Genomic DNA, 14,119 nt, shown 5'->3' on the forward strand with positions numbered 1-14,119 from the left:
ACTTGAAGATGGGTACCTGTGGAATAACCCCTGACATTTCTGAAGCATTCTACAGTATACAAAGCACTTCCCCTTCCATTGTTACATTTAATAGTCTCCTGGAAGGAGTGGGGAGGCACTTGTGAATCAGCCTGCTCAGAGGTCTATGTTTACAGTAAGTCCAAGCTTTCCCACTGTATGTCTGCCAGTGTCAGACCATGTAAGGATGACGTTTTCTATAGGGACCAATGCCATAATAGTCTTCAGTTCTCAAACTGTGGCTCCCAGATCAGCAGCATCAGAATCACATGGGAACTTGTTAGAAATGCAAACTCTCAGGTCCCATCTGGGATATATTGGATTCAAAACTCTGCTACTGGGACACTGAAACTTCTGTTATTTGTTTTGTTTTTATAAGCCCTGCAAGTGATTCTGATGCAACGCTAACGTTCCAGAACCCCTGGCCCATTCTATTTGCAACCGATTCATGTTGCTAAAGTTCTTAGCCTCATCTATGGAAAAAAAAGAGCCCTTCCTCAGACTTCAGGTGGGCAGGAACCGTTTTCCAGAAGGTGAAAATAAATTGAACTAAGGGTTAACAAGTCCCAGGAGCCCTTAAGGGAAAATACAATAAACCAGCCCTGAAGTGTGGGATTTGTAAACCAGCCTATAAAGAGATTTGTAAATTCTCTCGTATTCCCATGGGGAAGGCCACTACCAGTCTGGAATTTCCATGGGCAGAAACCTCAGCAGCCTGCTGGCTCTACCCAGGCACCACGACCCTGAGCGCTGTATTCTCCTAACCAATCAGGTGCCCTCAGAAGGGAACTACAAGTCCCGGCATGCCCCACGCCGTCCCGTCAGGGAACGACAGGCTGCGCCCCAGAGTTCTTCGCGTGCAGGTGGCAGCTTCAGCCCGCTGCGGGCGGGGACTCCGGAAGTCCCGCGCAGCGACCGGTGGGCCCTCGGCCCGGGCGGCTATGGCTGTGGCTACAGTGGCGGCACTACTGGCCGCACTGGGTGGGGCCCTGTGGCTGGCGGCCCGGCGGTTCGTGGGGCCCAGCGCCCAGCGGCTGCAGGCAGGCGGGGACTCCGGCCTCATGCACGGGAAGACAGTGCTGATCACGGGGGCGAACAGCGGCCTGGGCCGCGCCACGGCCGCCGAGCTGCTGCGCTTGGGGGCGCGGGTGATCATGGGCTGCCGGGACCGCGCGCGCGCCGAGGAGGCGGCGGGCCAGCTCCGCCGCGAGCTCCGCCAGGCCGGGGGCCCCGACGCCGGCGGGGCGGGCGAGCTCGTCGTCAAGGAGTTGGACCTCGCCTCGCTGCGCTCGGTGCGCGCCTTCTGTCAGGAGATGCTCCAGGTGTGGGCCTCGGGGAGCCAGCAGGAGAGCAGGGGACGGCGCGGGCCTCGGCGGGCGGGGCGGGGCGGGAGCCGGGAGGGGGTCGCCCGGAGTCCAGGAGGTGTGACCTTGGGAAAGACAGAGACTAAGAGTGGAAACAAGCAAATGGTTTTGAGGTGGCTTGGGAGTTGCAGGCCGGCAAACTTGGGAGGGCAGTCTTGTTTTCCAAGAATGTTGAGAAAAACACGAGCCCGAGAGGAGAATAAACTAGTTTCTGAACATTTCCTTTTGTTATGTGAGGATGGCCCAGGAGGAGATCCGCCAGGTCTTGGATTGTTTTTTTCTGTGTCCAAAGAAAAAAAAAAAAAATCTGCACCAAGCCATCTACTCTCAGAAAGCCTAAGAGCACTTCATTTTTTTTTCATCCTGCTAGGGTGGGAAGTTTAGCTCTCTGCCACCAGTGGACTCATTAGCACCATCCTTAACCAGACTAGACTGCAGCTTGGAATCCCAGTTGTCATGTGCTCTAAACCAGGACAGAAATAAAAATAATATAATACCTAGCATTTATTGAAGGTTTCCTATGTGCCAAGAGCTGTTCCAAGCATTTCAGATACTTAAAAAAAAAAAATTTAAATGAAATTAAAGTGCCTTTGGCTATTATTGTCATGGAATCCTCACAGTAACTCTGTGGGCATTATTATCCCCCTTTTACAAGCATAGGTAGGCTAAGTAATTTGCCTAAAATCTGTTTCCAGAGCCAGCCGTTTTAAGTGCTACGCTGTACGCCTGCTGCCTGCCAGTGAGGTGGAGGATGTCTTTGTTTAGGTGGTAAATATGCCACTGAAGTGGATGCCCTCTGTTGAAATTGAGGTAGAAGGGTTTCCTGCAGAGGTGACTTGCAGGAGGGCATTCAGAAGAGTGAGATTTAAAATTAGCTGGCATAGGAAATGTGCCTATATGAAATGGAATCTCTTGAGTCTAGAGGAGAGGTTCCCAAACTTTCTAATTTTTTCATGATGCCCTTAGGCCAGAAGAAATATCTGCCGGTTTATTGATTAAGTGATTAGTTCCAAACAACTTAATAAGTATTTATGTCCTAACAACTTAGTAGCTGTTTGAAAAAATAATACACTTAACTGAGAGGAAAAAAGATATTTTCATTTAATTCTTCAATAACCATAATTACTAACGCGAAATGTGCATCTGTTGTTCACTGCCCCAGCTTCTCAGATTTGGGAATCAGGTTGGACGTTGCCATCTTCATTTCTTGTTCTGCATTGATTTTTAACATTGTACTTGCATTTTATTACACCAACTGCTAAACACTCAGCATTGCAAAGATATGAAATCATCAAAAAGAATATAGCACAATATAACGGTGAAGCTGTGAACCACCTGGAGGTAGTAGTTTTTGAGATGTTGAACAGAGTATGGCTTTGTTTCCCCTGAAAGTTGAGAACACTCCATAGCACCCTCTAGGTTCCTTATGACATTCTAGGGCACCTTGATGCACAGTTTGGGAGCTATTGCAGATGTAGAGAGACTTTTTGTTTTTGTTTTTTATGGCTAGTGTTTCATTATCAGGTAAAACAGGTTGAGAAATAAGAAATAATATTAATGCATAAGAGATGTTGGAAGCATTAAAAGTAGGTCTTCCCATTCCTCATTAACATGTAGATCGGGCTGGGTATACTCATCCGTGATGCCTATGGTGTTTTACTACTTTGGCCATTGGAGACACAACTGATTAAAAGTTAGGGACATAAAGAGATAATTAAGTTGTTCTTGCTTCTAAGTATTAAGTTCCTTCCTGGATCTAAAGTTCAGTGACTATAATCAGAATAAAAAAAAAAAAGGAAGTGTAAATTTCCCACAGGTTGGTATTCTTGGTATTTATGTCATTTATCTCCTAGAATTTAAAAAATAGCAAATGATAAAGTCTTAAAATAACACAAGCCCAGCAAAGAATGATGGCTCAGAAATGATTAATACATGAAACTCTTCCAAAGGATTAGTGAAAAAGAACACTCCTTTCTTTCCCCCACGGGTGAACTTTTGCCTTCTTTTTGAAGTTGACTATTGGAAAAGCTAAAGGTGCTTAGACAGACAGAATGAGAAATAGTTAATCCCCTGACAGGCAGGCTTTGATAACAGTTGTGAAATTTAACACATTTTTCTTTCCACTTATACTTGGCAAAAGGGCTAGTGAAATTTGAAATTTGACCTCAAATTAATTTAATCGTGAGTCATCACTGTGTCTTCACACCTGGAACATGTTGTACATTTCTTTTTCTCTGCCTATCAAAAGAGACAGAGAGGAGCCAGGAAAAGGGTAGGGAAAACCAACTTATCTGAATTAAGGAATGAAAAGACTTCTCTCTGAGGACAGTCTAAATTTTAGGACTTTAATCTGGAAAGATACAGGAGGACATGGTCAAAGTGCAAAATTCAGACTATATAGATCTCTTCATCCTGGGTCCCCTTGAAGCTTGCAAGAGGTAGATTTCGTATAAGGAAAAAGAACTGTGAATTCTGGAGTCATGACAGAGGTTAAAGGTGTTGGTTGATCCTACCTCCTGTTAATTTCCTGTGTTATTGTGAGACTTAGTATTTATGATTGTGTTGTTTCTGATATTTTTATATTACCTATTTAATTATTTACTTGAAGTTGGTCCATCTGCGTGGTACCATTTGCCCTTAGAAAACTACAGAATAAAGCAAGTCTAACTTTCCCCCAGGTGTTGATACTTATAGCTGAGGGAATAAACAGTGCTGACCTGTCTTCTGCTGTATTTCCACTCTCTAGCTCACATGGACTCGCTGGCTATGGTTTGAAAATCCCAATTAGAAAAGCGAGCCAGCTTACTAATTAAGAGCAAGGGCATTGGTGTCAGAAGATTTTATCTTCAGATTTTTGTTTGCCACCTAGGAGCCCTGTGATACTGGACTAGTCACCTAACTTCGTTGCGTCAGTTTGCTTATAGAGTTGTAGAGAGTACATGAGATAACGTGAAAAGCACAAGGCCAGGCTTCTATTAAGCGTGCAAGTGTTGTTTTTTCTCTCTCTCTCAGTTGTTGAAAACTCATTATAGAGTTTCAGGCATTATAGACTTCTAGAAGTTTGCAAGAATTCTTTGAAATTTTATTTTAGTTACATTTAAGGCTTGTGTTCATATTTCTGCCATTCTTTTTTTGACATTTAAAGGAAGAGCCCAGACTGGACGTCTTGATCAATAACGCAGGGATCTTTCAGTGCCCTTATATGAAGACCGAAGACGGGTTTGAGATGCAGTTTGGAGTGAACCATCTGGGGCATTTCCTACTCACCAATCTACTCCTCGGACTCCTCAAAAGTTCAGCTCCCAGCAGGATTGTGGTAGTTTCTTCCAAACTTTATAAATATGGAGACATCAACTTTGAAGACTTGAACAGTGAACAAAGCTATAATAAAAGCTTTTGTTATAGTCGGAGCAAACTGGCTAACATTCTTTTTACCAGAGAATTAGCCCGCCGTTTAGAAGGCACAAACGTTACTGTCAATGTGTTACACCCTGGTGTTGTGCGGACTAATCTGGGGAGGCACATACACATTCCACTGTTGGTCAAACCACTTTTCAATTTGGTGTCGTGGGCTTTTTTCAAAACTCCAGCAGAAGGTGCTCAGACTTCAATTTATTTAGCCTCTTCACCTGAAGTAGAAGGTGTATCAGGAAAGTACTTCGGGAATTGTAAAGAGGAAGAACTATTGCCCAAAGCTATGGATGAGTCTCTTGCAAGAAAACTCTGGGATATCAGTGAAGTAATGGTTGGCATATTAAAATAGAAACAGACTGAAAGAGAGCTATTTATAAAACTGGATGTCAGTTATATCTGTGATCAGGAATGGTGTGGCTTGAGCACTTCCCACTTGAAAACAATTTTGGTTTTACAGTACTACTGCTTAGAGGTAACATGGATATTTTCAAGGTACTAAAATGTTATTTTTTGGACAACATAAAACTTGAAAAAAAATGTTTTAAATATATAAAGCATAATGAATACTGAAATAAGTATAATGAACAATACAATTATATTTTAAAAATTACAATTGAACAAGCATGGATTACAAATATTAAAGAATTCAGTGACTTAAAATAGCCGAGAAGTTTTTCAAGTATCTTTTGAGTTTCATGGCCAAAGTGTTAAATATTATTACAATGCTGGGTTTTGTGTGGAAATGATATGCCTGGTGTGTGCACAATTCTTACTTGGAATAAATTTACTGGTGCAAATTCTTAGTTGTGTATTTCTTTAGGAATTTTACTGAAATTAGTCCTTTATCATCTCAATAGCCTCTACTGGTCTTGGTATGCCCAATGTCTTTTCTTCCTAAACATCTTGCACGCTACTTCAAGAGGTAATATTTCTAAAACCCAGATCTGTGTCACAATGTCCCTGCTTAAAAACCTGTGGTGGTTTTCAATTGCCCATAACAGTAGATTTCCAGCTTTTTATTTTCTTTAAAGCTGCAGAATTCTTTCTTCAAAAGAAGTCTTACTCATATGCAGAAGCTGGATCGGTAAAACAGGTCATAGCAATGCTGCAGGGCTGGAGTCCCTGAAGGCTGTTCCTGAAGGGACTTAGTAAAATATGGTAGTTTATAAACCATTGCTATTTAAAGTTTCAACTCTAATATACGTTTGAGACTCTCCTGAACTGGGCTTACCTTGTACTCTTACAGTCAGTGCTGTCCAAACGAACTTTCTGCAGTGATGGAAATAATTCTGTCTGCACTGTCCAGTATGGTAGACTCTAGACACTTGTGGTTATTGAGGACTTGAAATATGACTGAGAACAGAATTTGTAATCTTATATAATGTTAATTTGAATTTAAATGGGCACATGTGCCTAGTGACTAATGTCTTGGACAGTGCATCTCTGGTCATTCCATTGTATAACCCAGTCCTCCAGTCCTCGGTATAGACCAATCACCCACCCACTTGCCTCTTGGCCTTTCCTGATACTGTTCTTTCAATTGAATACCCTTTTCCTTTTCACCGGGAATACTACTTACCCTTTAATATTCCCTTCTAATGTGTTCCTTTCTCTCAGCCCTGTAGGCAGAACCAATTCTCATTGTACTTTGTTTTCATTGATCTTGGCAGCTTTACCAGGAATTTAGTGCACTAATTATTTGTTCACAAGTTCAGTTAGACAGTTGGAATTCTCCAAGGAAAGACTTTATTCTTGTTTTCTATTCTTATTTGCTTTTCTTCCTCAAGGATCAAGTATAGTACCTGACACATGTAAACATTGAATAATGATATTTGAATAATAAGTAATGAATCAATAGTGTCAAAAATAATTGAGTCTAACTAGGACTATGGTAGGCATCTGTGTTATAGCATCAAAAGTAGTTACTTAATAATTTAATTATTTGTCTTAACCATCTCAATATTGGAAAAAGGAATTATGGTAGTAAAGGATAGACTGAACTACACTGAATTTAATGACCATTTTGGTCAGGGGTCATCCTTGATTGGTTATTATTTTTAAGACTGTTTATAGTATCTGGTTACCAGTATCAGTTCTTTTTGAGAATGGCAGGATCTTGGCAAATCATGCAGAAGGTCTGTTTTCTGTTAGAGCATCGGGTTATGAATATGAGGAACACTGAGAGTTTGTATCATCGCAGGTGTGTCTTTGCAGGTGTAGTGGGTATATAGCTGCATGTTCTTCGAAATGTATTTTTTAAAAATAATCCTACAAAGAGACCTGCTGAACTTAGAAATATGGGCAGGAAATACACCAGAATGCAACTTGGAAAAATGGAAGCTAATAAATCTGTCCTACACCTCGACTTCATTAAAAAGGAACCCTTTTTTTCATTTAATACCATCTTTTCTGGCTGCATTTTGATACCTGATGCTTTTCAGGGGATTTGGACCTTTTGTAAAAGTTGAGCCTTTCAGAGTTCTTGTTTGTGGCACCATAATAAAATAGGATATATTAATTTATCATGATGGAAAACTAGAAACTCCTCTGCAAACACCAACTGTTAAGGTAAAATGAGCTGCCATTTGGAAGATGTCCTTCCCACCTGTTTGATGGAATCGAGGACTGATAGCTCTAGTATGACTGTTAGATTTTGAAAATTATTTAAACTCTTTGCTTCTCTCTTCTTTCTCCTTTCTGCTGACTTCTAATCATTTCACTCGACAAAGAAATATGGAAAAGGTAATTCTGTTACTTTGATATTTACTCTGACCGTTAGCAAAATATAGTTAGAAGTGTGTAATGTGCCAGATAATGGAATGAGTTGGAAACCCATTTTCATGTTGTTTATTGGCCTTATCTTTTGAAATACTGACTTCTGTTTCAAGCAACTTGTTCTGAAAACGGGTGAGATTGCTAGGTCTTCTGCCTCAACTTTACTCAAAGTAACTATTTTATATAGTGAGGTTCTAAGTAGCATTTAATTGGGAAAGGGATTTCACTGCTTAAACACACCACCACGTTGGGTTTTAGTAACAGCTCCACTAATTTCTCCCTGTGACACTGGCAAGTTACTTAACCTCTCTGAGCTTCTATTTTCTTGGCTCTATCATTGAGATAATGAATGCCCACTTTAAAGAATTCTCAGTGAATAAATTGGCAGAGTATGGAAAGCATTTAGCAAAGTGCCTGGCACATATGGGCACTCATCCATTTCCCCTTCCTCAATGCACCTAATTATTACTATTAATAATAATAGTAATTAGTAATGTTTAGATGAGTACATATGATGGAAACAAAACTAAACCATGGGTCAGCAAACTTTTCATAAAAGGCCAGATTGTGAATATTTAAAGTTATCAGGCCATATACAGTCTGTGTTACATATTCTTTTTTTTTCTTTTACAATCCTTTAAAAATATAAAACCATTCTTAGCTCATGCAATCCATACTATTGTACTTTTGCAATAGGCCGATGTACTCACCTATTTGTTTGTCTTTAAGACACTGTGCGTGGCAGCAGCTCTCATGTATACGGTGACTCCTATTTCTTGATAAGGCTCCTGTCGCTTCTCCATATTATTTCTAATCTTGTAGGACGATTTGCTTGCAGACCCGGGAAGTCTTCAGAGTATATTTTTAAAATCTCTCTCCAGCTATAGATGCTGGTGTGAGGAATAGCAGTTATCTGCCTTCAACAGTCTCCCCTCACAAACCTGCTGGGCCTGGCTAGAGATCTGAGAGAAGCTATATTTGAATATTTAATTGATTCCAAATGTCCTAAGGAACACTGAAGAGAGAACGTGTTACTAATCACCCTTCAGGAGCTTGGCCCCGAGAGACAGCTTCAGATGTTTCACAAACCTTCTCTGGACACTAGGGAGTTAAATTAGTTACAGGTTAACATGGAGGAAGGTAGTCTATTCCTAGAGGAAAGTTAGAGCACTCAGATTTATGCAGCATGCAAGGAAAAGTTTTTGCTAAGTTAGATGTTTAATGAAGAGCCATCCTACAGATAAATGAAGTTAGGGGTGTTGCAAAAGTCACTGAACGCTTTTGGAGGAGGGTGGAAAAGGCTTGGATATATATTTTTCATTTTTCTCTTAACCAAACATCATATAACAGACTTGCTGTAATAACTGATTCTCCATTCTTTTAGTAAAACACTGACTGATGCCCGTAACGTGCGAATGCTCTAGGCTGGCAGGCTCCCCTCCAGCACACCCCTGGCAGTTCTGCTCCCACCTTTTCTATTGCATACTTAGGGAGAGTGAGTTGTGTACCATTCATTTATCATTTAACAAATATTTTTTGAATACCTATTAAGTACCAGGCATTATTCTAGTCTCTGGGGATACAAGAGGCAACAAAGAAATCCCAGCTAGACCTGTGTGTGTATGCTAGTTGTGCTTGTTATTAATCATAATAGAAATTATTAACTATAATGCAAACCAGTGAAATATGAGTACAAAGCAAAAGAGAATTTCTGTGAAAAGTAAGCCGAGGGCTTGGTAAAAACTAAATGAAGGTGAAACAATAGAAATTTATTGTTGAATAAAGTTTCAAAACAACTGTTAAATACTAAAAATAGAGATTATAAAAATCTAAAAGGTGTCTGTATTTAGTGCTTTGCAAGTGACTTTAAACTTTGACTCCACTTTAAAGGCACAAAAGATGAAAATCGTATACTATTCTATTTAAGTGTGCATAATATAAGAATATGGAATGCCAAGCGAACTCATACTCAGAAAAACAACAAAGACAAGCCCTTAGCCATATACCAGAAGATAGGCAAATAAATGAACATGTTATATGTTTTAAGTTCAAATAATAATTTTGTGGTGAGTATGATTCATCTTTATAATTTCCTTCTTTAATCAGCTTTTTCAAGTAACCAACCTATTCCAAAGAAGAGGGTTTCTAAGGTAGAAAATAGAGCTATCGCCAATATATCAGAGAGCTTCAGGTTGGAGGAATTGGCAATAAATGTGTTCTGGGTAGTGAATCATATTTCCCCCAAAACTTCCAATCTAAATTTGAGATATGTTTTATTTTTTAAAATGTCTCAGTATACTTGATTATTTGATATATTTGGTCCCGATGGTTTTTGCAAACTAAGATTTATTTTCATTGTCAACCGCCTTTGCTTCTCTCTCTCATTTAAAGCTCCTACTAATTGTGTTGAATAGTTAAGTTCCTGAATGCCTAATAGAGTTACTTTCAACAGCAAAAAAAGAAGTTCCTAACTTCCTTTAAAAATTCTGACTTAGGAATATACTTGTACCCTTTCTTTCCTTTCCTCTCTCTCTCTGTTTTTTGTTTTTTTTTTTTTTCTGGTATACCCCCATAGATCTAGATAGTTATCCAGTTATCAGCAGAATGGTTCTAAATCCTGAATGGTTCTAAATCCATGGTAGCACCTTTTTGCTACCATGAGAGCAGTAAGGTGAATGAGTAAATAGAAGTTTAAGTTGTAAATATATTCAAAAGATGTTTATCTGTGCAGACCTACAAACAGTGTTGGCATTTTAGGGTATATCTTGAAGTGGTACACATGGCTTGAGGAAATGCTGAGCACAGAGAAATATATGATCATTATTAGTTTGTGAAAAAAGCAAAACAAGTTTCTGCCACCAGCCCATGAAAGCACAGGAAATGGCTTCATGTAGTAGGTGTTGGAGCCTAAGCATTCTGTTGACAGAAGCGGGTTCTACCCAGGGCTCTTGTATTAATGTAATCAAACACTTCAGAGCTGCAGCCTAGCAAGCTCAAGTCCACCCACCTCAGAGTTTATCTTTAGCTCATCTGGAAGAGTTTATTTTAAACATTGGACATTGTTTGCTGCTGTTGAAATGAAAGTGAGAGAGTTACAAGCTTTCTTCCACTGCCATCTGGCAGATTTACTGATGGGTCGGGCTCTTTAATCCATGTAGCCCCGTGTGTGGGAGCTATTGTCTTTGTGTTGGTCATGCAGCTGGCTTGGCTGAACTTTAAAAAGCTCACACAAAGCTATCAAGAGCCATCCTATAGATAAATGAAGTTAGGGGTGTTGCAAAAGTCACTGAAGCCTTTTGGAGGAGGGTGGAGAAGGCTTGGACATATATTTTCCATTTTTCTCTGAATGCACGTGTTTTACTCTGTAGTTCTTTGTGAACTGGAAAAGAGGAGAACTATATTTGAATATTTTGAAAAATAATTCAAATGAATATACATAAATTAGAACTGTATGCAGCAGCATAGAGAGGACAGGAACAGCAGATAGGGGGTGTATATCTCACTCAAGTAAATGTGGGAGGTAAGAAGTCAGAGTGTGCTCTTCTTCCCTGTGGGGGTTTGTCTTGCTTTTCTTCACACTGTGTGTGAAATGGGGATTCAATGATACACAGGTTACATACTTATTCATTAGTTGTAGCCTCCTTGGCTACAACTCAGGATCTCACGCAGTACATTGCACTAGATATAACTTACAACTAACTCCAGTGCACAGTTTGGATTATATCCATAAATTCATACATATGCATTAAGAGATTAAATGGAAAAAAAAAAGAGATTACATGGGAACAGTGGGCTATGTGCAAGATAGGATACCTTCGATAAAACTTATATTAAGTTTATAGAAACATAAGAAGAAAAATAGAACCTGAAATATCTTGGATATGGTCAATTGGTGTTCAGTTTTCTTTCCTATCTACACCTAGAGCACCATTTTTTATCTTGCATAGGCTAGGGGTGGCATCCTGATTCCAGTTTCCTGATCCCTGAATCGTGGTGCTATGTGTTGTGAGTCAGCATTTCCATTGGCACCCTCCAGGTCCCCATCTTCCTGATCATGGCAGTAGTGGCCCCCCTTGCAGGTCAATTCTGTAGTATTTTTGGAGTCATTTCTCTTACCTTAACCTATCCCACTCTTCCAGGTCTTCCCATTATTTTGTAGGCACCTACTTTACTGTATTCTATCCCTTCCTCCTTAAAATATCTGGAACGGATTCTGTTTCCTATAAAGAGAGTAGACTACCAGGATTACTGATCAGAGAGAAGAAACATAAATTTTAAATAAACACCACCTTGCAAATGAGCAAGTGAAGGCATATGCAAAAGGCACCAAGAAATTGAGTATTATAGCTTGAAAGGGAGGGGGCTGATGAAAGAGAGGCAGCCAACATGGCATTTCTTTGGTGAAATCACAATAGCACAGCGCTTGGGCCTTCACTTAGCAGCCTCAGATATTTAAATTTGTCAAAATGTTAGTTGATGCTGAGAAACCACCAAAGGAACTGGAAACCTCTTTTCTTTGGGTAGCACATTGTATCCCATGGAGGAAATCCCTTTGGGGAACCAAATTATAATCAGAAGCTTGACTTGTTATTATAGAATCAGAAGAGAAGAAGTTAATTCTGAGGTTGAATATTTGGTGACATGAGCAGTGATACCCACCGTTAGGTGGATCCATACGCACGAGATTTGTGCTCTGTATGGATATGGCTCTTGAAGTAGGTCTTGTAAGGATGTTCTGTTGTTGCCAACTGTGCTGCCTTCTGAGTGACATTTTCTTTTTGTAAATATGTGTTCATCATCTAAATATTGCTGGTCTGGCTCAGGAAACATTTCACCTCTAGTGTACCTCACAGAGAGGTAGAAGGAGCCAAACGAATTAGCCACACTCAAAGACACAGGTGGGGTAGAGGAATATATTATTCATAGTCGGAAAGACTGGCGGTTAAGAGAATATCTGAGAATCTTTCCTAATATGAGATTTCTCGTGAACAGATTCATTTATCACAGCTGTTTTCCATTTAGGAAAAATGTAATAAATACTAGGCTTCCTTCAGCAGGCAATTTGATTAAGATTGTAGAATGACTTGTGATGGATAATCCTGCATAAGTGTTTTGGGTAGTGTGAATGGATTAGAAAGACATTCATAACTGAAACCCTGGCTACCCTAGGAATATTTATTTCTATTTATCTGCTGCAAATTGAATCAGAGAAGTAAAGGTAAGAGAGGATTCAAAGGCTAGATGTGAGTTTTCAAGAACCAGACTATAATATGTTGAAGGCAGGGAGGTGTTTTAACATTTTCTGCTTCCTGCTAACATCTGGCATGGGGCTGTAATATATCAATTACTCACGGATAGTAGGTTGATTATTTAATTAGTTAATTAATAACCTAAAAACTATGGTGTCTATCACTCTATTGATGGCCAGGGTAGATGGAGCTGATTTAATTGGCCTGGCAGATGGTCTCTTCCTATATCCTAGAAAATGAGTTCAACCTTGACAGCAAGAAGAGAGCCTCTCTGGCTTGTAAAAGTAATGCAGGACTTTCCTGCACACTCTTTCAAAATAGGAAATAATAAGGATGAAATAGCCTTGAGTAAGCGTGCCATTTTGACAACTGTAGTCAACGGTAATTGGGAATTCGTATGAGGAAAGCTAGAATGTCAACAAACGTCACAGGCTAAAAAAAATTAAACTTGCCACAAATTCCTCTAGAAGCTTCTATATAATTCATATTATTGACTACTGCCTTCCAGTTCTTTCTGCAGATCCCTGTGTATTCTAGTAAGCAGTCTTCCTTCAGTTGACTAGATATAATTTGCTAAAGCCAACACAAATAATTCTGCCATAACCGGTGTATATTTACTCTGGCAAATAATTAATTTTTAAATAAATATATATATAAAAAAATAAAGAGGGCTTATTTTCTTTTTAAAATAATGCCATATTCTTGCAAAGCCCTAAGATTATGGATCATCAATTAATAGGATACATTAGGAGATGTGATTAAATCACTAGAGAAAGTTATTTCTAGAATAATTAGTATTTATATGAGATATTTTATGTATACTGTCTCCAATTCTTGTAACAACACTGCAAGGTATTCTTATTCCTAACTTACAGATAAGGGAAGTGAGCTTCAGAAAGCCTAAGTGACTTGCCTGAAGCCTGATGAGCCCAGGATTTGAACCAAAATCTTTCAGATTTTAGAGCCTCTGGCTCCTTCCTACCATTGGACACTTCTTTTAGTGAACTAAAATAAAGTACATAGAAAAAGTTACAATTTTCTCTAAAATCAAAACAATAGTATTTAATTTTCATATCTATAATCATTATTGTTCCCAATCTTTCCCTTTAATATATATTCATTTTTTAGAGTAGATAATATTTTAAATAAGGTTATTTCTACCTGATAGGTCAAGAATGTTTAAAAAATTTTCTTTCATTGACTATTATATTTAGTTTCTCTGTCAACACAAGTTAATTGAAAACGTTTCTGCATAATATCCCCAAGTGTAAATTATTTATCACAGTGGTTAAATAACCC

The 14,119-nt window shown here is 39.2% G+C and overlaps 1 protein-coding gene across 2 annotated transcripts in view; it reads left to right on the forward strand.

The window, feature by feature from the left end:
* The window catches only part of LOC101401621 (retinol dehydrogenase 14), a 29,197-nt gene extending 23,604 nt beyond the window's left edge, over positions 1-5,593 (forward strand). Inside the window, exons 1-2 of one of the 2 annotated variants that reach the window (XM_004418306.3) lie at positions 877-1,340; positions 4,528-5,593. In XM_004418306.3, the coding sequence (XP_004418363.1) occupies positions 960-1,340; positions 4,528-5,145 (999 nt within the window). In that variant the 5' untranslated portion in view covers positions 877-959 and the 3' untranslated portion in view covers positions 5,146-5,593. Of the gene's footprint in view, positions 1-876; positions 1,341-4,527 lie in introns of those variants that run through there. The other variant, XM_087437115.1, reaches the window with a different exon arrangement.
* The last annotated feature ends 8,526 nt before the right edge of the window (positions 5,594-14,119 follow it).

Source organism: Ceratotherium simum, chromosome 11, assembly GCF_057802395.1.
Source record: "Ceratotherium simum simum isolate JZ-2026a chromosome 11, ASM5780239v1, whole genome shotgun sequence".
Lineage (NCBI taxonomy): Eukaryota > Metazoa > Chordata > Mammalia > Perissodactyla > Rhinocerotidae > Ceratotherium > Ceratotherium simum.